The sequence below is a fragment of the Tauraco erythrolophus genome, chromosome 10 (assembly GCF_009769465.1).
Source record: "Tauraco erythrolophus isolate bTauEry1 chromosome 10, bTauEry1.pri, whole genome shotgun sequence".
In the NCBI taxonomy this organism is placed as follows: Eukaryota; Metazoa; Chordata; class Aves; order Musophagiformes; family Musophagidae; genus Tauraco; species Tauraco erythrolophus.
In genome coordinates, this window is record NC_141474.1 from 25153365 (window position 1) to 25177978 (window position 24614).

Genomic DNA, 24614 nt, shown 5'->3' on the forward strand with positions numbered 1-24614 from the left:
GAACAACAGTCATCTCATGGTTGTGTTTTTCCAAAGCTGCAAGAAAAAGTGGTATCCATGTAAAAGACGCCAGCACTTTACTGGAGAGACATGCTTTATCTTTCAGCTCTACTGAATGCAGCCAGCCCTTTTCCAGTCTGTTCATACAAACGAATAAAGCACGCCTTGAAGTACACTTCACAACTGAGTCAATTCAGCAGCTACACAACTAACTTCAAGCATCTTATAACACTGAAATTAAAAGAGCAACTTTAACTCTTGAGCCAATAGTTTTTGTTCCCTTAGTTAAGACAAGAACATTATCTGACACCCCACACTCCTGAAGAAATTCAGAGATCAAACCACAGTATTTTTCTGTATTAAAAAAGTATCCCACAGCTCTTGAAACACATTTTATATTTCATGAAAATGTCACTGAAGATTATTTTTCTGTAGTGACTTAATTTTCTAGTTTAAAACAGGATTTCAAGAGGGAGTAACACCACATACAAAGCAGTCACATCTATGAGATAAGGTGACCATGGTTCTGCAAGATGTTCTCAAAATAAAGTATTTTTCCTAACAATTCAGAAAGCGTGCACTTCTACTTGATTTATAACGTATCACATCTGCATTTTGCTTCTCTTATTTCAGAGACATCTACAGAAAAAACAGGACTTTTTTTTTTTTTTTTTAAATGCCATCTGTTCCTGGCATATTTTTGCTTTAAGTCCTAGTATGATATCTGCAATGGAAACTTCTGTGTCATATAGGATTAAGACTACAAACCAAATAAATATAAAATGTAGAGGCTGCACTTCCCTACAAATAACTGTGGAAAAAAAAAAAAGGGAAGTATCACCTGAAGCTTTTCTATTCTAAATACGAAGCTTCAGGAAGTTCTTCGTAAGGTACTTTTCTGCAGATATGATCAGAAAGAATGCAAGAGGAAAAACTGCTCCTCTCAAATCTTAAACCTGCTGATTTTATTTCTTACTACCACTGCTCTACACCTGTTTGCTTCCTGAGTCAGAGACTGTAAGTTTGAAATATCAGTCTCCAAATGGATGAGCATGGGGATCCTCTCACTGAAATACCATCCATATTCATTCATGAAGTAACATTTGCATAAGCTTTTTTCACAACCACCTAACATTTTTATAGAAGCAATGTCAACTCTACAGTAAACTCAGCTTTGATGGCTCTTCTATTATCTCAGCTGTTTTCTCATCTCCATATCCCCCTTTGCTGTTTCTATACTTCACTCTTGCAACATTTCAGAGTATTATCAACATTACTAACACTTGTGTCACTCAGACCTCGGGGGCGGGGAAAGGAAGGCTGACTTACCTGGTCATGGTAATATAAAAAGATTTTTAAGCAATGCTCTTAAACGATTTTACCATTACTTACAAGGATTTAAATAGCGACTGCTCCTCTAAAGCTGTTTAAAAAACTCAATACTTGTGCAGACACCCACTACCTGCTCTAAAATCGTTCCAAAACAGCTCATTACTAAAACGAATTCAATTCGAGGCCTCAACGCATCTTTGAAACGCTAGGTGTGAACACGGCTGTTTTGCTCAAGCCCAGTCACAGCCGTTTAAGTTAAACCACGCAAGACCTCAGGCCAACAAAGCATAAAACACACCGGACACACAGAAAAAATAACTTTCGCGACGGGAAAAGCCACCTCCCGCTGACGCCAGGCGCTGTTTTTACGTGAACAGATAACGAGTGGCACCTGACAAGTTTCCCAGGCTCCGTTTGCCCCGGCCCCCGCCCAGGCCGGCCGAGGGGCTGGCGGCGGACCGGGGAAGCTGGGGCCCGGCTGCCCGCAGCACACGTGTCACTGCTCGGCGCCGACCGCCCCCTCCCGCCGGGGGCTGCCGGAAAGAGCGGCCGTAAACCCCATGGAGGCGAAGGGAAACGGCCCGAGCCAGCAGGGCTCACCCGCTTTCGCTTCCAGCTCGCCATCAAAACAGATGGCAGCGGAATCGCCTCTGCCACGGGCGCCCCGTCCGCCCCGGGCCGCCGCGCAGGAAGCCCCGCGCCCGGCCCGGTCCCCCGGGGACTTCACCCCGGCGGAACGCGGCGTTCCGGCCCGTCCTCCCCCCGCTCCCCCCCCCGCACGCGACCGGCCGGCCTGATGACAAGACAAGGCTCAACTCCGGGCGATAGCCCAGGCGGCCGCCGCAGCGCCCGGGCAGTGTCAAGCGCCAGGAACTTTCCGGCTCAGCAGGAAACAATAAACGCGGAGCCTCGGCCCCAACCGCCCTCCCCGGGCCGGCCCGGCCCGGCGGCCCTGCCCCGCAGGGAACCCCTCGCCGCCGCCTTCGAGAGAGGGCTTCTCGCGGGCCCACCGCGGCTGAGGGGCGGGGGTGGGCGCACGGCAAGGCTGCGGGCTGAGGGACCCCCCCCCGGCGGCCGCACCGCCCCCCGCCGCCGCCGCCAGCGGGGTCCCGGCCTGGCGGGAGGCCGATCCCGGGCCGCTCCGAGGCCTCAGAGCTAGCGAGGGACGGCGGGCCGAGCCCCGGAGTGGCGGACGGCGGGGCCGCGCGGGGAAACGCGGCGGGACGCCGGGAGGAGGGGTGTGGGAACCGCACTCACCGGCCAGGCCCCTCTCGCTGCCTCCTGCGGCCCCAGAACCATAACAAAGCTCTGCCCAAAATGGCTGCCCGGCCCTGCCCGGCCGGGGGCCGGAGGGGGCGGGGTCTGCGAGCGCGCGGGGCGGGGCGGAGGAGGCGGAAGGGGCACGCCCCCCCGCGCCGCCGGCGGCCACGCGGAGCGCTCCCCGCTCCCGCCCCGGACAGGGAGAGGGGTGCGCGCGCGCCCCCCGCCCCACCAATCAGAGTGGCAGCACGCACCACCCTCGCCGCCTTGTCGGGCGTCACTTGAGACTACGCGTCCCAGAAGGCCTTGCGTCCTCCCGCCGCACCGACCGGCCGGGTGCTGCGCCGCGGGGCACACTGGGATTTGTAGTCCGAGCCCAGCCCGCCTCTCTGCGTGAGCGAGGACCGGCTGCTGCGGAGATACTGGAGCCGGGAAAGAGGCGGCAGCCTCCCCCGCCGGACACGGCAACCCCGGGGGCAGCAGCGGCTTGTCGCCGCCGGTGCTCGGTCGCCGCTCTGCCGGCCCGACGCTGCCCCTCGCGCTGGGAGCGAGAGAGGCTGCCGCAGCGGCGGGGGAAGGAGCGCGGCTTTTCGGCCCCGCTGTCCCTCGTCTCACGCGCGCCAGGGACCGGCACCGCCGGCTTCGGGAGGTGCCGTGCACGCCCGGGCCCTCCCCGGCCCCGCGGAACAAGGCGGGTCACGCCTCTTCCCGCCCGGACTTGCACCGCTGAGCACCGGGCCCCGGCGGAGCGCTTCCTGGGGCACCGGAAGCCACTTCAGCGAGGAGGCTGGGGGCCGTGGTCGGGGCCTAGTGACGGGTCTAGGCCGCGCCCGGCCGGCTGCAGGGCCCCCGGCGTTCCCCGGTCGGCAGCGCGGCTCCTCCGTTCCAGCCTGGGGTGAGTGCCTCGGCCCAGTGGGACCTGCTCCTCTCCCCTTTCCCTCCGGGCTGGGGCTTTGGGTGCGGGGATCAACCCCCCTTCCCCCAGTAGCAGGACCGTGAACTGAGGAGTCAAGCCCACCAGTGCGCTGCTCGCCTTTCCTGGTTAGTTTTGTCCCCCCTGCAGGTACCTCACCTGCAGCTCGGGGTGTGGTAAAGTTTCACTCCTTTGTAGTTAAGGATCGTTTCTTCCACGTGTAAGGGACTGGTCATTTATCAGCTGCGTGCAGCCGTGTAGCCCATGAGAAGGAGATGATCCGTAAAAGGGAAGCTATCACCTATTTCCTGATACTCGGTTCTTTAAGTAGAAACTGTTCTTGTGACAGTTATTACGATTTTAGAACTTCATACAGCTACCTGAAACAAAATATGCTGTAGTGAGTACGTAAGGATGGAATACATAAAACATTTGCCTTTAAATGTATATTTGTAAGAGTCTCGCATAAATCTAGACTGTGACTTAACATTGGACATAGGACAAACTTAGCTATTCGTCAGTTTCAGACCTTCTCCTGAATTTTTCTGTTTTAGAGCCTTGATACAGCAAGTATGTTTCCTCTCACACAACGATGCTGCTTCTACACACCTTTCAAAGTAAGTTTCTGAAGCCTTCTTGGCTGTTGGTGTTTCTTTAAAAATAAAACAGCAAAAGATATGACTGGAGCATTGGGGAAAAAATAAAAAAGGTGACTTAGAAGTTGGAGTAGCCACACGTTTATCACTCCGCTTTTCTGAGAGAATTCCTAGTTTCTACAGCAGCTTTTAGCCAAAGCTAAGATATTTGTTTTATAAAATAAAATTTTATTGTCTAAACGTCTTTTTTTTCTCTCTCTCTTTTTGGTAGAGTGGTGAGGGAATAGTACCTAGTTTCTGGAGTGACCTACTTCTGTAATCATTTTATATTCTACTCTGAAAAGGACTGATATATCTTAACTTAAAAATGCTTAAAGAATACATGCGTGGGTGGAAGGATAGGTGGATATACAAACCTTCTGTAGTAGTAAGGTTTGCTTCCTCACTATGAAGAGCATAGTTGCTCTTCATCAGCTAGCTTGTGAAAGCTGCATCAGGTAGATTAATTAAGTTAAAACCACCTGAAAACCGAGAGGAAGGGCAGCTGTGATGTGACCTGACTTGGAAAACTACTTGCTACAATATTTCATAGGTAGTTGAGGTAACTGTAGATCCGTAGTCTACATTGTAACGTGTTCAGAACAAGTTTTATAATTGCAGCTCCAGAAGTTAACTGGTTCCAGACTACTACTGTATGGAAAGAATAAGACAAATTGCTCTTCTCTTGGCCTCTGTCTGCAGAGAGGTGCGTGTCTTCTCTCAAGACCTCCAAGCCTCAGCCCAGCATCAGTATATGCAAACAAGCTCCAGGCTTTTCATACCTCTCTCCCCTTCTTCAAGAAGAAAACCCCCAAAGAATCTGAGACCAAAGACTCGGGCATGAAATCACTAAAGGATTCTCCAAAGCCAGCCCTTTACTTAAACCTTGCAGGGCTAATTCCATTTGTTTCTGTGCCACTGTCAATGGCCATCCAAGGGACCTACTACCCAGAGCTGGCGTTTGCTCAGATTATGTATGGTGCTGTAACAGTCTCTTTCCTAGGAGGAATGAGGTGGGGGTTTGCTCTCCCAGAAAACAGCCCGGCCAAGCCAGACTGGCTGAACCTGGCTAACAGTACAGTTCCTCCTCTACTTGCCTGGCAAGCTTTACTTTTTAAAGATATCACTAATAGTGCAATAATGCTTGTAATGGCCTTAGGGGTAGCACTACATTATGACGTTTCTCTTCTCCCTACGTATCCTAGGTGGTTTAAAGTACTGAGGGTAGCTGGAACAGTGGTGATGGTATTATCACTGTTAGCTACTGCACTGTTGAAGGCTCTTTTGGAGGAGCCACTAAGTAACAGCAGAAATAAATGGCAGAACACAAAATAATAACATCAAGAGGAAAAAGCTTTTTATCTGTCAATAAGGTATTTGTATTGAGTTCCAGGGGAAATAAAGACCTATTTGTGCGTAGAAGCTGTAAGATGACAGTGATCAAGGTGCTTATTCTCACAGTAAACAACTTGGCAAGTTCAATAGGGAAGGATTGTAAACACCGATGACTTCCAAGGCAGGTATGAGTCTGTCCTTATCTGCAGAAGAATGCATCACTCTTGAGATCTTACTGTCATTTGAATCTCCGTTTTAAATTCATATGACATGAGTATGGATTGCTCTATGCTGAATTATTAAAGTATCTGGTTTAACTGTAATGCGTGATAATGTTCTGTGGTGGGAAGAACTGCATCGTCATAAACAGCGACAAGGTGAAAGCAGTTATTCTAGTTTAGTGTTTAAAGAAACAGCAGAGGGTTCTGTAAAAGCACATACATGTTCAATTCCTATGTTGCAGCAATGCAAAAAAGATAAAACTCTTTCAACTGAGAAGATGCTGAGAGTGCTGTCTGATTAAGAGCTAGTCAGGTAAGAACAGGTAGGCAAGTTTGTTTGCAGTGGCAAACAAAGGTCAGCACTCACCTAATATATGTCATCCAGCTGTTGTGATGGAGTGGGGAAAGCTAGAAAGGGAAACTTTGTATCCTCGACAAGGCTCTGCAAGAGAGGGAAGGTTAGCTTTCTACTCAGGCTTACTTAAATAAACATACCTGGGCCATCTGTTCCTAAGTTTTGTTTGGACTAAAGGCTCCCTGGCCAAGGAAGCTGCATGCCACATTGCCATAGAGATCATCATACTCCTAAATTAAAGTACTATCAAACGATGATATGACACATGGACTCGATTGCTGGCACTAGGGGAATCAGATGATGGGATTGAAAGTAGTTTCTGTCTTCTTCCTCCTCAAAACTCTTTATTTGAGCACCCAGGGCAGGTACAAATGGACTTGTACCCTGCAGACCCTCCATGATGGGCCAGTTACTGAAAACAGTGGAGGAGCATATTCTCTTTGTACTTAAGTCTTCCTAATGCATCATTTAGGGGAAGAAGACACAATGTTAACTCTGATAGATTTTCTTTTCTAGCCTCACCTACCTCAAGAAACCTATGAAAGTGTAGGTGGGCATATTGACTGTAGGCTTTTTATCTTATGTATTCTTTAAGTACAGTGTAACTTGCAAGAAGAAAGCTGAAAAAGTGACATCCACACACATTCTTACGGACCAATTTAGATAATTCTCATAGCTCTCTTAAAGCACTGTACTTTGTTGTTGTTCTATACAGAATAAAGCACAAGCTGTCACTTAAAATTTATCTGTTCATTCTGCAAAGAACCATCTCCAAGAAGCCTGCCTATCCTGAAGATAGAGCTGTCATCTTGTACGATATTGCTGAAACAGCAACTATGTACATGAGCCTCTAACTTTTGTAACTTGTTAACCTTTATGCATTAACAGCATCATACCTCTGAAACGATGATATATGTCAGTGCTCTCTGAATATAAAGGAAGTAAAATTGAGTTTGTAAATGAAAACAGTTGTTTTATTCTTTCTTCTTTAGACATGGTGGTTTTTTTTTAAGGTGAGTCCAGAGAAGAGCACTGCCTTTGGTTTGATTCAGGAAAAGTGGTGTTGAGTATCAGACCATGATCAATTGACTTCAAAGCCTTATTCAAACATGATAGAATCAATTAACAAAAACTGGAGAAGGTAACTCCATACAACAGACTCCCTCAAGCTCCACTAAACCAGAAAGTTTACAGGTAGGGATCAGAATTGAACTCACAGTTCCCAAACTAATAAAATAAAGCTAATGTAATGTTTCTTAAATGGTTCATGAGAGATCCTGAAACGTGAAGAAGAAAGTCTAAGAAATACTACGTATCATCTGATTCCCAAAGAGGGCTGCAGAGAGCTGGCAAGGCAGCCAGACTTCCAAGAAGGCCGAGTGATTTTACACTGAGAAGAGCAATACATAAGTATTTTACTACAGAAGTGTGTTACTTGCACCTTTCAAATAGTCAACATTTATAACCATTCTTTTCCTATTGTCCTACTGGGAAACAGAATTTCAAGTAGAAAAAAAACAAAAAACCACAACCCATAACTCAACCTATTACATGAAAGTAGCAGTGATACCACTTGTTATGATAGGAAAGCACTCCATTCAAGAACATTCCACAGTCAGTTCTGAAAATGTATTTTATTATGAAAAATTGTTTAAAACAAGCTTAAACTTGGGAGAAAAAAAAAGACAGAACAAACATTAGTTCACACACTTAAGAAATCCTTTTGAAGTAAAAGCACACACAAGATTACAGAATGATCAGAGAAACAAGTGCTCTATCGTCAGCATGTTTTAGCCTGGCCATCTCCCAGCCATATGTTAGAACGTAAGACCGAGATCCATGAGGTACCTGCACCACTCACCTCGGAGGCTTTTATTCATGTGTTACACACAGGATATTGACCTAGACAGCACAAACGCTCTTTTGTCTACACAGTGCAGGCTTCCTGTTTTGTGACATTCCAGTTGTGGTTTTGTGTTCTGCAATAACACTGTCTTATCAAAGTTCAAGCAGCCTTATTTTAGACGCCATCCGAATCATCCACAGCTGTGCAGAAAATGTAATCACGCTGTGCAAAAAGCAACTTCAAGTACGTCAATCAAACAGATCTAGAAATAACTCCAAACTCCCTAGTAGTATCATTCTACTAAGCGTATCCAAGCTAAATACAAACTCCTTAAGACAAAACACACTAAAATCATCACTTTAATGCTGAACGCAGCTAATTCTATTGCAAAACGCTCCGTCCGCCAAAATTTGGAAAAGGCAGGATACAAGTTCAGTAAGGATGAACGTGCGTACCTTGTAGGAGAGCACGTATTCCAGTGCCATGTCGCAGCATGTGTAACACAGGGTAAAAACACACTTAACTAAGGAAATAAACACAGGGGAAAAGGCTTTCCCTATATTTTTATACTAAGAGCAGTCCTAAACAGAACAGCTAATCTTATGAACAGCATTTCCATTTAAAATTCATCAGAGCTTACACACAAAAGAGGTCTACTCTCATCACTGATGCTGCCAAAAAGACAAGCCTGTGCTGAAGTGGAATGGTATTATTAGAACTGTGAGAATAACCTTCCAGAACAGGAAATTCTCAGCCACTTACCATCCAAGTTAGAGGAGTGGCCAGAAAGTAAATATCCAATTCATATGTAATGCCCATCATGTCCAGCAGCAGCAAAGAGTATGCATCAAGGTCGTAAGTAGAGGTACCAAGTCTTCCCCATATGTTGTCTTCTCTTCCTTGTTTTCCACCAGAAAAGGACAACTAGTGTTAGCCAAGTAGCCCATCTGCTCTTATCTACAGATAACTTCTAGCTGTCTGTAGTAGCCTCTTTCCAGACTGTGAAGCCAGCTAAAGATGCTAGCTTTGGTGCACCTGAGAGAGTTAACAACCTGATTAATGTCTCTAATGTGCTGGAATGATTTCTTCAGATTTTTACAGGGCAAATTCGCCATTTATTTCAGTGAGCTTAATCCAGAGGTATTCCTACTCTTAACAGAATACTTCCTGAGACAGATATTGGATAAGTCAATTTACTTTGAAGGGCAAGAGTTTTAATATTTCCTTTTGCTCAGGAAAAGCCCTCTGATCTAATTTTCCACTGTCTCTACTGAAGCTCCTGTGTTAGTAGAGGTTTCTGGCCAATGATACCAGACACCTGAGGAGACAGATCTACTCATTCCTTGAATGAGTTCTCTGCTTTGTGTTTTACAGCACAGCTACACCTCCTTCGCAGCGGCTGGTGATCATGTTGGCAATTTCAGTCCAACTGTCCATATGAGGGTTATAAACTTCAACAGAGTCAGAGGTTACTGGAGCAGCAAAATCATGACTGGGAGCTCGGCCTCCTGAAGCATAAAGAAATCCATTCACAGCCACAACACAGACACCAGCTCTTGGTATCTTCATTGATGCAACTTCAACCCACTTTTCCTAATGAGAAGGTGAAAAGATCAACAAGTAGGTTTACAGTAAGCCCTGATTCTGATAAAAGTAACTTTTAAAGCTTAAAGACTGAAGCATATATACAAAGAACACTATGGATACCCTTCACAGTCTCAAAGATAGTATGTGTACAGTGTCAAGAGGACCATCAACACTGAAATGACGACACTTTCAGAAGTGGTCCAAATCACGCTAGTCGCTAAAGAACAGATCACATACCGTCGGCATACAACAACCCTCCCTCCCTTTCTTCAGTTACTGCAAGACGCAGTCTGTCTCCAAAGTAGAGAACGGTACACAGTTTGAGGTGGGAAATAAGGAAAACTAGATTCAATTCCAAACGCAAAACAGAATAGAGCACTGGATTATGTTCTGCTTTTAATACTAGCTACTGTTCCAAAGAGCATCATAGAAACACAGAATAATTTCCTATCTTATTCATAAACTTAATTGTTCGAAGTGATTTTTCTAGTCTTGTTGAAACAACACTACATTTCGATGCAGAAGAAAGATCCTCAACTTTTACAACAAAGAGCAACTCTTACTTTTTCAGGGAGTTTTTTCTCTCTAGTCAGATTATTGATAATTCTATTGTAGAGGGGAAATCTATCCCCCTACCTCAACCCTAACAAGTATTTACCGAACTACAGTCTATCAATGCATCATCAGTACTGGTTAGCTTTCGGTTGCCCAAAAGGATGCATACAGTCTTTGTAAACTCTCCACTAAGTCAAGTAGCAAGATTCTACAGACCGGTTAGAACAGACAGACCCTGAGGTCACTGAAGCTTTGTTTCACTCAGATTACCAGCCAGTAGTGAAAAGGAAATGGAATTCCCAACTTTTTTTTTTTTAAAGAAAGGAAACAGGCTACCTCTAGAGCATCTTACACAAAGTTGATGCAATCTACATTTATGAAAGAAAGGGACTCTATCATACCTCTTCAAAGGAGTATCTTTCTACAGTAGCAAGCGCATCCTGAGATTCGTTCCAGCCTCCCACAGCATAGATACACTCGTTGAGAACAGCTACACCAAGATATGCTCTTCGGGTGCCCATTGGAGCAAGCTCAGACCAACGTTTAGATATTGGGTCATAGACTTCAACAGAACGTAGCTCTACTCCTTCATGGCTGATACCACCAACAACATAAATCAAACCTGTAGAAAGTGTTTTTCCTCTATTAGATTTCATAATACAAACGTTTGAAAGACAGGAAATGTTTGTCACTACACAAGTTTCAGCTTAACATTAAGATGGTTAAGAACGCCAGATAAAAGTCCTCCACTTGTCCAGTAGTAGCATACATTAGTAGCATACATAAAGCTTTCAACTGAGGCTCAAGCACTAGAAGCTCTGATGAAAGCACTAATTAATTAAGTGCAGGGGACTGAATTCAGAAGGCTGCAACTGCTGACCAGGCCTGGATCAAATGCTTAATAAGCACATTTATAGATCCAAGTCTTTAGACAAGTCTTAAAATAACCTGTAGCAACTCTTCAGATAGTCACAAAGACACACACAAACCCAAATACGGGAAAGCAATGCCATGAAGGTCAATCAACTGGTAAATATCAGCTGGATAACCATTCTGGCAGCCACGTAAAAAGTGTTTTCATGAGATTAGAGGCAGAAGACAGAGAGAACTTTATAGTCTTTGAGTTCTGTAGAATTAAAAATATGGTACTAGAAGGACAAGTAAGGGAGGCACAAGCTTGTGCAACTGACAGAACAGTACAAGCCAAAGGTAAAAATTCATGACTGAAACATAAAACTTCAAAAGCCAATGGCTCTTGCAACAAACTCAACACTATTCACCTTGCACTTCACAACACCCAAAGCAGTAACGGGGCATAGGCATGCTTCCCACCACGTCCCAACTGTTTTCTTCAGGATCAAATCTTTCAATTGTGTTGCCAATCTCTGCTCCAATGCAACCTCCTGCAAACGACAGCACACAGGAAAGAATTTAATGGCACGAAGCTGTGTGTTAGCTGTATTTTTAGACATACAGTGCACTCTTCCAGGATAGACTATATCTGAAACCAGCATGCAATCTACAATGAAAATAATTTATAACTGAACAATAACCAATCCACAAAGATTTGGTATGTTAATGCTCATGTAAGCAGTTGTTTTTCAAAACTTATGTTTGCAAATTTGCAACACCATGATGTAATATTTAAGATCAAATCCATTTACCAGTTCCATGAATAAATACCTTTAAAATTAACTTACCCAAGGCATAGATAGCACCATAGCATGTGCACACGCCCAGTCCACAACGAGGATGGTTCATGGAAGCCACAGTGGTCCACTGCTTAGTAACAGGATCATAACATTCAGTACAGTCAAAAATCATTGAGTCCTTCTCACCTGCATAGTAAAAGCAAGAAGAGAGACAGGGGAAAAGCAATGTTTTGCTCTGCAGATATAGAAGCATTCTCCAACTCCTTCTAGGACAGACAACATTTGAATACAAGATCTTCCTTTCAGCTAGCCGAATGGCCAAAGTAGCAAAAGCATTGTTTACACCCAGAACTGAATCATCACCAGGAACCCCTTTGATCAACGGTTCCCTGAAACAGTACTGAAAACACCAGAGGCATGAACAACTGCAGTGCTACACACTTTTTACTCCACAGCACAACTGACAGGGTTTTCAAGACCAGAGAATGCATTCTGTGGTGACAAAAACAGTGTATATATATGCATTCTTTAATGGGCTGGTAGAGCTACTCATCACATCCTTGTGCAAACACACGTAACAAGCCTTTCCAGGTAGGCAGACCACAAGTGGTCTGTACTGTACTACTGCCTTTTATGCTGTGGGCTTCTGCTAGACTACAAGTGCAAAAAGAAATGCTAGTAGTGATGGTACACAAAGTCCACAGAATATCCAACATCTCTTAGTATATCTGCACATGTCCATATGCTTACTTGTGAGTTGCTGTACCATGAGGGGAGAGCAGTTTAGTAAAAAATGGCCAACAGAGGAGCTCAAACAGGCATTCAGAAAGCAATGAGAGTAGAGAGCCAAAGAACCCAAATTATTATATCTAAAGCTTGTATTAGCTACTGCTGGGTTCCTCAGAACCACTTACAGGTAGTTAAAAAATCTCCATCCATGAGTTGTCTAGTACCCATGTAACAAAGAAAGCATATTTGAGCTGTTACCTCCAATAGCATAGACCATTCCTCCCACCACAGCCACACCCAGCCCACTCCGGGCCTGGTGGAGAGAGGACACTGTGGTCCAGTAGTGGCTGAAGGTGTCAAATCGCTCCACACAGCTGAGGGCTCTACTGTCACTCCAGCGCCCTCCTTGCAGTCGGGTGTACCCACCTAGAAAGTAAGCGGAAAGATCATGACTGAGTAAGAGCTTCCTGCTCATCCCCATGCAAGGGATACATATCTAAGCCATCAAATAAATTACAGTAACAGCCATAAGCCACTTTTAGTAGGAATTGGACTTTTCCAACTAGCAGTGTTTCTCCAGCACACAAGAAAGAACAGTCACCTCGAGGGTCATGTAACTTATGCCTGAGCTCACCACGTCACCACAACGCTACAAATATTACCATTCCTGTTCTTAGTAAGACACGAAGACCGGCCAACAGTCTTTGCTATCTTAAGTCGGTGTTACTTCCCACAGCATGAAACAAAAGCACTCCTTTCCAATACAAAGCTGCAGCTTTGCCGAAAACTTGCAATTTCAAGTAACCCGTCACATGAACCAGAATGTTCTGGACAGAGAAAACGTCAGCCTTCAGAAGAACAAGGAGTGCAGTGAATTTGCACACGCCATTCCAGCAGCGAACCATGGGCAAATCCTCTGCTGATCTGCAGATTTCCACCCAAGGCAAATAACTGCTAAAAGGCAAATCTAGGTCTTGAAAGCCACGTCATAATGACATGAAACGTGAACGCTGCTCCTCTGTGCAATTCTAAGCAGAAAGCAGCTAACATGGTAAGTCAGCCAGATAAAATATTTTGCTATTTTTATATCTTTTGATTTAAAAAAAAACAATTCAGTATCTCCCTCAGTACTATAATATGAGATACTATTTCATAATTTGTTTTACAAGGTTCAGACAGCCACATTCTAACCTATTGCATAAAGGTACTTCCTGGCTTTCCTCCGGGGACGACCTTTAGAAGCTTGCAGAAAACTGCTGACCTTGTTCTCTTTGGGAGATTTACAGACTTCACAATATTCTTTCAACAGAGTTTGCAGGGCCACCCGAAGGCTGAAATCTGGAATACCTTAAGGAAATAAGCAGAACAAAAAAAGACAGTGAAAAGTTACAGACAGCAACTCAGCTGTAGAAAAGTTACTAGCTTCTCCTAAAACAGCAGACAAATCAAGATTTCCCACTTTTATAAGACTTTTTCAGAACCACATTTTTAAAGCAAGCATTGCTCATTTGTTAAAAAGTAGAATTTGTTCGGATAGAGTAAATGTTTTCAATCATCATGCTATTAATTTAAAACAGTCCATCAAAATGCGGTAACTCTGAACGACACATGGTCTGCTCAAGTCCAAACATCCGATATTGCTTCTTCCCTTCTTTCACTTACTTTCTATGTATTTTAGTAGCCTTTGTGCTGGCAGCAGAGGGAATCGAACAGGCTCCAGTACTTCTACAACGTATTTCTTTCTTTTTCCCACATCCTTCAAAATCCATTGCATTGCCGCTGTGAAAACCTGGTACTCGTCCTCGATGCTTAGGTCCTCGCTTCGCAAGATCTTAATCAGCTGCTCTTTCGTCAGCGCCAGGAACTCCTCGCCGCTCTGCACCTCCAGGAAGTGCGCGTGGATGTAGCTCTCGGTGAACTCCATCAAGTCGTGACAGGCGATCTGCTCGGAGAACTGGAAGAGGCCGATGCAGTTCAGCGGGTCGACCTGTCCCTTCAGGAACTCGCAGCAGAGCTCCACCACCTCGGTGAGCTGCAGCATGTCGGCGGCGACGATCAGCTCCTGCACGTTGTGCTCCCCGATGCTCACCACCCCTGCGGGCACGCACACGACAGCGGGGCCCCGCTCGAGGCTGCGCCCGGCGGGCGGGCAGCCGCCGCCCCGCCGCCCCCCCGCCAGCCCTCACCTGTGTAGATGAAGTCGAGCAGCGTGTGAAAAGTGCCCGCCTCGACGCCCGCGATCCGCACCACATCCCGGCCGGACTCCTTCATGCCGCCCGCGAAGAGCGCCGCGAAGTAGGGGCTACTGGCCGCCAGCACCAGGCGGTGCACGGCGAACTCCTCCGGGCCCACCTCCAGCCGCACGTCACAGAAGCTCTGCGCGGCCCGCAGCCGGTTGATCTGGGCCAAGAGCAGGCGGGCGTGCCGGTCGGAGAAGGAGCTGCCGCTGCCCTTGGCGGCCGCCGCGCACGCCATGGCTGCCCCGAGCCGGCGCCACCTGACCCCGCCCCATCCCCCGCCGCCGGGAGGCGCGGCGCTTGCGCATGCGCACCGGCTCGCGCGGGGCGCTGCCTGCCTTCGGCGCATGCGCGGAGGGGGCGCGTTTCGGGCGGGTCGTGGCGGCGGGGCGCGCTGAGCCTGCTGAGGCGGCTGCGTTTGGCCTTGGCGGGCTTCGTAAAACGGGGGCTGCTGAGGTGTCCCCTGTGCTCGGTACTCTTGTTCCTCAGAGGGAGTAGGAAGCGAACCTGTCCTGGTTGTGGTGTGTCTGTCTGACCCCTTGTGTTCTCGGCCGGTCGCTGGGCCCTGTGGAGCCTGCTCACCCCGACGGGCACCTCTGGTCACCGCACCAGGAGCGCTCTGCCTGCTCTGTGAGGAGCTTTCTCGTCAGTGGTTAAAGCTGGTCCACCGTGCTCGCTGAGCCTGCTGCCGAGGTAACCGGTGAATGACAAACGTCACCTTGGGCACTGCCTTCACAATCTCTGCCCCTCAGTCATACTCGCCTCAGGCATGCAAACTGGATTCCTGGCCACCTCAGTCTGTGATCGTGAGAGAGAAACGTGGCAGTGTTGGGGAGAACTCACAGCTACCACCTGCCTAGAGGAACCCCAGAGATGGGAGGCGAGGGCAGCTGCCTGTCCTTAGCTCAGCACTGTGGCATCAGAGCCATCACTGACCCGAGGCAGAGCCAGCCCAGGCGCCGCCTTTGTCTATAGTGTCATGCCATGTTTGGGCCTTCCTCTTCATTCCAGCGTGGATGTTTCATCACAGCGCCCTGTGGCGGTACCATGCGAGCCACTGGGGTCAGCCACTGATCCTGAGGCAGAGCATGCCTCCGTCTTTGTGTAACTCACTGAGTCACTGCATGCCTGAGCACTGACTGAGGGATGGGTACCGAGTCACACGCCCATAGTCACTGAGTCTGGCAGAGCTGGCACTGATTCTGAGAGAAAAGCATCCCTCCTGAGTTTTTCACAGCTGTTCCAGCAACATGATGTGCAGCCAAAGCAAAAAGCAATCAGAGTGCCTCTTGGAACGCTTCCATATCTATTTACTGTGAGACTAGGAAAGAAAAACATGTCTGCTTACAGTTACAATGGTCGTGGCCCCTCAGGCTTTTCTCATGACTCTGCGTTTTGTTGTAATAACTTCTAAATGTACTTCTAGAAGGAATCTGAATCATAATACTCTCTGGGGACTGTTGGTTTCTCCATTCATCAGCATTTCATTCTTGACTGTAGAGTGGTAAAACTACCTTTCAAGCCCGTCTTAAAAAAAATACCCATAGAAAATGCAGATCCAGATAGAAAAATAAGGTTTCTGCAAGCACACACAGATGGATGCATGCTGATATAACTTGGTATAAATTTTAAGCTAGACTACTAAACGCATTGAGATTTTTCTTTCATTGAGGCATCAGTAAAAGAAACCAGACCCTTCTCGCACTGACATTTTATTCATCGGAAGTGGCCTGTGAGTAAAAGGCTTAGAATTCTCCTAAATGCCAGTGGCTCGGTCGCTCGCTGATGTCAGCTGTTAGACACTTGGCCAGTGCTAGGATTTCACGCCATAGTGCCAAATTTACAGACAGAAAATAGCGTTGCTGAGACTGCTCATTTTGCCCCGAAGGCCTGCGCTGTATTAACGTGGTTGAATGGTTCTACTTCCAGAAGAGGGCACTGCTTCAGCATGTTTCTTCTGTAATCGCATAGAAGCTGTACAAGGTGGAGCTAATGCTCCTGTATACTATTATGCATCTCCCAAAACAAGCCGTAGATTTTCTTTCAGGAATAAGTCTGAAAGTACATTCGACAGTGTGAAATCGCACTGCGTAATGAGGAGCCTTTTGATTAACCGACACCAAGAATGACAAGTCATTGCAGTGAAGGAATTAAAAATGTCTTCAATTTTAATTTAATAGGTTCCTAACATGGTATTTGCCGGTAAGCCAGCTGAGTGCTGACTGACATATAGGACGGGGGACGAAAAAGGCATGCCCTCTGCTCCTCAATGTGCCCCACTGCTCATGCCTGCACAGAACTGCTGCTGTCACAGTACCAAAATCCCTCAATGAGAAGAATCTCACAAACAAGCTATTCAGGCTTTCTCCTGAAAAACCCCTGTGGCGTGCCAGAGCACTATGAAGCATTGCAGTCCAACCTGTGTTATACCACAGAGCCACACAGCCTCTCAGATTTCCCTGGCTGAAGGCTTCTCAGGAAAACCTTTCCAGATGCCTGGAAGATGTTCTGCTGAGCCGAGTAAGGTGTCTGTGCTCCCTCTCTCAAATCCTGCAGATGGTACTGTTACTACAGGATGATACCTTTGAACATGCAACAAAAATGGGTGGCTAAAAGGTGTTGCATGTGTGGGTGTTGTAGTTCTCTGTTACAGAAAGATCTTCATTAGATCTAAGGTTTTTCTTAGATCTAATCTAGTCGTCTTTTTTTTTTTTTTCCCTGAACTCCATAAAGATGGAGGACTTTTAGTCTCAAAAAGCCCTGAAAGAAAACGAATTGATTTGAAGTGCAGTTTTACCTTTCTGCCTCTAGTCAGAAGCCTGTCTGTTATAGCTTTGGGGATCATTTTGACTTAAAATTCAAGCAGTATCCTTACCATGCTGGGCTGCCAAATTTCTCTCTTGCAGAGGAGACGTGAAACTCAGACCTTGACTATTTGTAGGTATGACAAACCTCGCGGGATGTTTTGTGATAGGGAGCCACTTTCCATGAAAATCAACAAGAATGTGGCAGGTCAAATTCCTTTTCCAGTTTCAGTGGATATGAAGTCTTCACTTCCTGTTCCAAACTCCAGTGCTTCTCTGCGCTTTGTCCTCTGTGCTAAGGCATCTGCTGAAATCTTTCAGTGGTACAGTCAGTTGCTGTTTTAGTTACTAATTGCCCGCTGTAGTTACTACTTGTATTTTAGTGCACATGACCTATCAGGTGAGAGGTGTTGGACAGCCTCCCCGAAATGGAAAGCAGATTACTTTGTGTTTTGGTGTCCAGGTCACAAAATCCTGTTAAGATACCACCATTTTTGCTCTACTTCCCTAACTTTCATAAGGCCTTGAAGACAAACTTCTTCCAGAGAAGCTTAAATTGCACAAGTACAGAGCCACCAAGAGTTTATGAGGACTAGAAGTACCTGTAGTGCACTAAGCTACATCTCTTTTACCTCAAAGACACCTTCTCTCTGTTAAGACTGCTGTTTGCCAAGGTGTCCCATTTACCCTGCATGCCACTGCGTGCCCAAGGCAATGATGCAGATCAGCAGTCTCTGTTGATGCACAGTTTAGTGGAGCAGTGCTGTTACATGCTGCATCATGAGTCTGCAGGCTCTAGTAGGGGTTAGATGAGAGAGCCTGCTGGAGCGCTCATGCAGCATGGAGGAGAGAAGAGGCTCCCTGAGTACTTCCAAGGTATTTCTCAAAGACAATGGTGGTTAACCCATTATCACCCCAACGGGAATGGTTATCATGTTGTCTACTTAGTCAAAAGCCTCTAATGAGCTGCAGGCACTATATTCTAACTAGGTACCTGCATAAACCTGTTGTCAACTTACGTTTTTATGTGATACATAAGCTTTAGTGGATGGAGAGGCTTCCCTTCAGGGTCTGAATGTTTCCCATCTCAGTGGGTAAAGGCATTGTGCTTCACAGTGAGATAACGCGTTTTCCAAACTTAAGCCAGGCATGAGAACACTCTCTCGGCAGGTTTGGGCCAGGCACAAGAGCTATTACCTTCATTCCTACGAGGGTTGATGAATCTTGATGATTATGTGTGTGTGTGTGTAGCCTAGAGATCTCAACTGGAATTGACCCAAAGATGGAGAGCAAGAGGGGTCCCCAAAGCTAGTCTTTCTGCACAGGCAGCCCCAGAACACCGGGGCTGTGTGAAAACTTAACAGCAAGGTGGTGATGGCTCTGTCTGCTTCTCAGCTGAATTGCTAATGGCTAGGGAAACTGTAAAGCTCATTGAAGTGCCATGCTGAACGATTCTTCTCTCCTCTTCTCTTCTCTTCTCTTCTCTTCTCTTCTCTTCTCTTCTCTTCTCTTCTCTTCTCATCTCGTCTCGTCTCGTCTCTTCTCGTCTCTTTTTTCTTTTTGTCTTTAGAAGCCTTTGTGAACTCTTTTGTCTATTTTAGAATTTGTAATTAAGTATTTTTATTACTTTCACTGTGATATGGCTTCAGGTAAAGGTGACATTAAGGTAACTGTGTGATATCAGAGCTGTCAGTCCGGATGGGTTTAGCATTCCTGAACTGGATATTGAGAAACTTTACCGAGTACCCACATTGCACCAAAGGTACAGAGAAGCAGGCTGTGTTGGAGTCCAGCTGAGCAGGGTGATGCCCTCTAATGACCAGCCATAACCCGGGCACCCATTTGGCAGGGAACAAAAGTGGGGAGCACGTCTGAGCTGCAAGAGGCTCCAGAGGGAATGTGACATTCCCAGTGAGTAATGCACAGATAATGGCTTGTGATTTCAGGAGCACTGGCAATATTTTACTGCTGTGTGCTCTAGGCTTCACATTCGTAATAGCGTTGGGTAGAAAGGTGATTGATGTATGATAAAAAGTAATAAAAAAAGGAAAAAAAAACCTTTTTCAGTCTTAAAGCATGCCTTAGCAATGAAAGGATTCTGCCATCTGACCTGCTTGTGTGGAGAGGTTCGTGTTCTGGGTACACTTACCTAGCAGGAAGTTTAGAGGAATTCCAGTGAAACTGAGAATGTTGTGCAACATGTGTAGCTACAGTTCCCCACCAGTTAGAAGATTCTTGTGTTTAAGCCGTAGATCTGGAGCAATTCCAGGCAATTTGATTTAAAGTAAACATCCTGGATGCAGCGTGTCAGATCCTAGCACAATGTTGTTTTAGTCTTTCAGATTTCTCCTGTGGGAATAATCATCCCATGAAGAAGGAAAGTGATCTAATGAGAGAATTAACTCAAGAGCTTGAACACTGAATTAATCACAGCTGTCTGAGAGGGGAACCAAGGCAAACTCCACAGAGAGCTCACTGCATTTCCAAGGAAGGAGGCCAAAAGAATACTAAGACTCGGATAGCAGCTGGTGATAACAACAGAGGCAGGAGAGATACGCTTTTAGTAGCTAAAGGGAAGCAAAACTGTGCAGCAGAGAGAGTTTTCCCCCTCATTTCTCTGAGAAGTTAAATCTCAGTAGTAGGAGATTGCTGTAACTTTTTCTTGGAGATGTTGAAAGCTGCCAGATTGTTGGGGTCTGATCCTCACTGTCCTCACATGATGATCGATTTCATAGCTTGGCTCTTTTTTTCACTGTTGTCTAGAGTTGTCCTACAGCTTCACACTGGATTAGGCATTCTTGCTAAGGTGACTTTATCAAAGGTACAGGTCTTTTTTTTGCCAAAAGGAAAAACGAGTGCTTGAGAATTGTCAGTCTTCAGGCACCGCAGGACTTTTGTCTTGCCATTAGTAAAGTTTGGCAATGTTTCAAATTGTAATCCAAATCCTAATGCTTTTTGGACTCTTTACTGAACTCTTCTGTCTAAATCACCATGTTCCCTGGAATAATAAAGTAGAACAAACACACAACAGACCCATGAGCTGTCTAGAGCATGTGGCATTTTTTAAAATAACGCCAAGTTATGCAAAGCTTTTGAACAGTAAAAAGGAAGGAAAGAAACAGAAAACATGCATAAATTCAGCTAATTTTATTCTCCTTATTTTATATAGTCATTAGATATATACCAGGAGCATGTTTGCTCTCCTAGAAGGTATTGCACTTGCACTGACCAAGCTCGTGAGCTGATTTCATTGAGAAGATGGATAGAGTTAAACTCTGCCTGATGCCCACCACATTCCGCAGCCTCTGTGTTCAGTGGAGCCATTCCAGAAGCAGTGCCTCCGTGGAATGTGAGATATGTCACCAACTCTGTGAGTGACTGTTAGTAGGATGTCTACACGTCCTGCATTTACTTGCTTTGTGAGTCAGGACATCCAGGGCATCGCATACACTGAAGCCTTAAAAGATTAAAACTTCCACAGTGTAACATTTCACATGTAAACGGCACAAGTTGCTACTACGCATCGCAGCTCCTTGGCTACTCTGCTGTTCCCTTGACGTGTATTTCCTGGGATTGATTTTTTCCTTGATTTACCTTTCCTCAGTGCAAGCATTTTTCATCTCCCTTTTCAGAATTTCACCTCTGGGGGCTTGGACTAGTTCTCTGGTTAGGAAGATTGTTTTTATTCTAATCTTGTCCTTCAAAGTGCTTGCAAAATCTCTACTTCGTTGTCCGAGTCAACGGAACTGTTGAGTAGAATCAGAACAGGGATTCCTAAGAGAAGACCTGTCTGAGATTGATGACAACATACTCATAGTAATATTTTAATATATTTTTTAACCAGTTGTGCACCCATGTTATGGTGATTCGTTTGCACTTTGGTTTTCTCAGTTTACTTATCAGGATGTTGCATCAAATGTTGTCAAAACTATTAAAAAGCCATATCTCATCTACGGCTTTCCCTTTTTCTGCAGGCTGGTTGTCTCTCAGCAAGGGAAGTTAGCCTGTTTCAACACTATTTGTCTTAAATAATCTAACAATTACTATTTTTATAATTTCATTATCCTCCAAGGTGCATGGAAATGCATTGTTTAATAACTTGTTCTATTTTTTGGATGCTCAGGTTTTTGCAATATTTTATCTCATAAAATCTCTTTTATAGGTTTTGTATAATAACTTTTGTCCAAGGATCACCTTACAAAGCACAACTCCGCTTGCAGTGTGAAATAAGTCTCTGAAACAGAACTGATCCGTGGTAGTTCTAGTTCTGCAACACTTGCAATGATCAGATAAGTCTCTTACTGGCTGTCTCCCACTGGCTCAGTTTGCGTCTCACTACTTATTTTCCTCTCAGGTATATTTTGAAAATTAATGAATGTTTATAAAATGCTGTGAGTGAAGCCATGAAAAACGCAGGACACATTGAAAATGTCATCATTACTGATGCTTATTATTTTTTAAAAAGAAAGCTATGGTGTAATCAATGCCCATGGGGAATTCATAGATTCATAGATTTCTAGGTTGGAAAAGACCTTAGAGATCATCGAGTCCAACCGTCCCTAATCCCCATTCAACCATATCCCTAAGTAGATCATCCACCCTATTCTTAAACACATCCAGGGATGGGGACTCAACCACCTCCCTGGGCAGCCTATTCCAATGGCTGACAACCCTTTCAGAGAAGAAATGCTTCCTAACATCCAACCTGAATCTCCCCTGACTAAGCTTATACCCATTTCCTCTTGTTCTATCACCCAACACTAATGTAAAGAGCCCTTCCCCCACCTTCCCACCATCCCTTCTCAAGTATTTGTAGGCTGTAATCAGGTCTCCCCTCAGCTTCCTCTTCTCCAGGCTAAACAGCCCCAACTCCCTCAGCCGCTTGTCATAAGTTTTATTTTCCAGCCCCTTGACCATATAGTTCATAATTATGAACTATAAAAACAGAGTGAGGACTCTGAAGGTACTACAGGAAATTGTGGCTGGCACAACTAACCTGAAGGTGAAAACAAGTCACCTGACAAAGAAAGCCTTGCAGTGGCATAAGATACAGGGGCGAGTTTTGTTAATAGTGCTTAGTATTGAAATACATGCAGGATAAAGTATTTGTACTACAGAAGGATGATGAAATCCTTTTCAGTCTGCAAGCAATTAAAGATGAGGTTCATCCTCATATGTGACGTTAATAATTTTAAAGCAGCAGGCTCAGATAACCTACACTGAGGAGCTCTAGCAGAACTGTCAAAGAGAGTTCTCATTTGTAATACCTCCTGGCGTTTCGGTGAAATTTCAGAAGACTCATTGTGCCAATGTTTAAGGAAAGAAAGTTAAATAGACAGAGCAAGCAGGATGACCCAGCTAGCTGTGTTATGGTTAACGTGACACCAGTCCCAGGTAGCACAGTACAAAAGCTGATACTTAGCCAGGTAGTAAATAAGTCAATAATTGGCAATAATTTTTATTTTTATCAGCCATGTCTTGTTGATAAATCCAATTTAATTTATTGATACAGGTTCTAAGTCTGTTTCCTACAGATTAGTGTAGGAACATATTCCACAAAGCATTTGATCTACCGTTGTGACATTTTGTTGAAGATCTTAGTTGAGTCTAGTGTCACTAAATGCAGAGACATTTCAGTTTCGTGGGCCAGTGTGGGTCCAGAAGCGGGGTATGTGCTTTTGAGCTGTGGTGCATAGCAGGCACTCACTAAATCAGGTCAGCATTAGCTGGGGATGTCTGCAACCACCAGTAACTTGGATCCTTCTTTTCCCTGAATCACCTTCACGGTGTATTGATGCAGTCTGTTTTTCAGTGATTTGTGTTATTTTTAATTTTGCTTTATCTGAGCTATCCTAGCCTTTTTGTAAATGAAAAATCACCACTGATAGGATTTCTGAGTGATACAGAGATTGTCTAAGAACTAAGTTACTGTGAGTACAAAGCAGCTAGATAGAGAAAATAGTAGCTTAGGAAGGCTGGTCTATTCAAATGAAGGTTTTGTGATACAACCAAGTTCAAAGCAATAAGCCTAAGAACTAAGATGACAGTTTACACCTCTGGGACCAGGGAGCTGTATAGTGGAAAAGAGTAACGCCAAGAAAAACTGAGGAATCATAACACATTGGCACTGGAGGCATACAAATAATCAGAACGGTGCTCTTGTAGACATGGGTGGTGCAATTGGCGAGAAGTGTGTAGAGATGCTCTCTCTGTAGGTCACCCATAATGCTGCCATAGAATACAGCTTTGATTTGTAGAATGTAGGGAGGCTATTCCTGACTGGAGAAAACACAGAGAAGAACCGAAAGTATGGCTTAAGGACAGAGGGAGTGTCTTATACTGATACATGTAAACTAAATAGAGCTGAGATAGAGCTAATTGCTGAGAAGCTATTCTCTCAGTGTATGCTGCTGAGAAGAAAAGCAATGCTGAATACTGAAGAACTCTTTAACACAACTGGCTTTATCAAAAACCAGTGGCTGAAAGCTGAAGCAACGAATGTTAAATTAGGGATAATCTTTAACACTGAGGAAACAAATTATCAGATGCATTGGACAATTCTGCATTATTTTGAGTTTCAAATCAAGACTGAAAGTATTTCTGGATGATAACTTGTGTTTGAATAAAACATATCTGGATCAATGAGAGAATGACCAAGAGGTATGGGACAATTTCTGTGCTAGGGACAACTGAACAGTTCTTGACTTTTTGGCTTAGAAAAGAGATGACCGAGAGGAAATATGGTAGCTCTGCAAAATTATTGAGGTCACAAAAGAGTTAAATGGTTTGCTTAGGGTACATCGTGAGTCAGTGGGAAAGTTATGAATAGGAGCTAAATGGTCTTTGTCCCTTAGCTGCTGTAGGATCCAGTGCTGCTCAAGTGCGTGCAATAACCAGTCCCATGGGTCATCCTGAAACTAGGCATGGAAGAACTGTTTGTTGAAAGTGGCTGCAAGAGCCAGAGCAAAGAGAATAAAGTGGAATGGAAAGAAAAAGAGCAGAGACAAGGAGAAACAATTGTTCTGCGCTTAACAAAGAACATGAAGGAAATCTTTGACCATGGCGATATAGAAAAAATGATGATATGGCAGTGAGAGGGGACAATTAATTCTTGAATTCTGAGCACATCAGAATAAAAAGCAGGAAAATTTCT

At 45.1% G+C, this 24614-nt stretch overlaps 3 protein-coding genes across 5 annotated transcripts in view; 1 reads left to right on the plus strand and 2 right to left on the minus strand.

Moving 5' to 3' along the window:
- GPBP1L1 (GC-rich promoter binding protein 1 like 1) overlaps positions 1 to 2678 on the minus strand; it is a 34782-nt gene extending 32104 nt beyond the window's left edge. For both annotated transcript variants that reach the window (XM_086617930.1, XM_086617931.1), the window contains exon 1: positions 2590 to 2678. The gene's annotated coding sequence lies outside the window, so the exon portion shown is untranslated. The remainder of the gene's footprint in view (positions 1 to 2589) is intronic.
- A 1397-nt stretch (positions 2679 to 4075) lies between these two features.
- Positions 4076 to 5798, plus strand: TMEM69 (transmembrane protein 69). Of its 2 annotated transcripts, none has more exons than XM_009981385.2 (2): positions 4076 to 4122; positions 4762 to 5798. In XM_009981385.2, exons 1-2 carry the CDS (start codon positions 4078 to 4080, stop codon positions 5473 to 5475), a joined length of 759 nt encoding a protein of 252 aa, XP_009979687.1. In that variant the 5' UTR covers positions 4076 to 4077; the 3' UTR covers positions 5476 to 5798. The 2 variants fall into 2 exon arrangements, with proteins under 2 accessions (XP_009979687.1, XP_086473663.1); XM_086617537.1 differs by having other exon boundaries at positions 4768 to 5798.
- Positions 5799 to 7665: 1867 nt separating this feature from the next.
- Positions 7666 to 14895, minus strand: IPP (intracisternal A particle-promoted polypeptide). Its single transcript, XM_086617623.1, has 8 exons — positions 14607 to 14895; positions 14083 to 14514; positions 13612 to 13767; positions 12679 to 12846; positions 11740 to 11877; positions 11320 to 11442; positions 10441 to 10661; positions 7666 to 9490 (listed from the first exon to the last, which is right to left on the minus strand). Exons 1-8 carry the CDS (start codon positions 14893 to 14895, stop codon positions 9266 to 9268), a joined length of 1752 nt encoding a protein of 583 aa, XP_086473749.1. The 3' UTR covers positions 7666 to 9265.
- Between the last annotated feature and the right edge of the window lie 9719 nt (positions 14896 to 24614).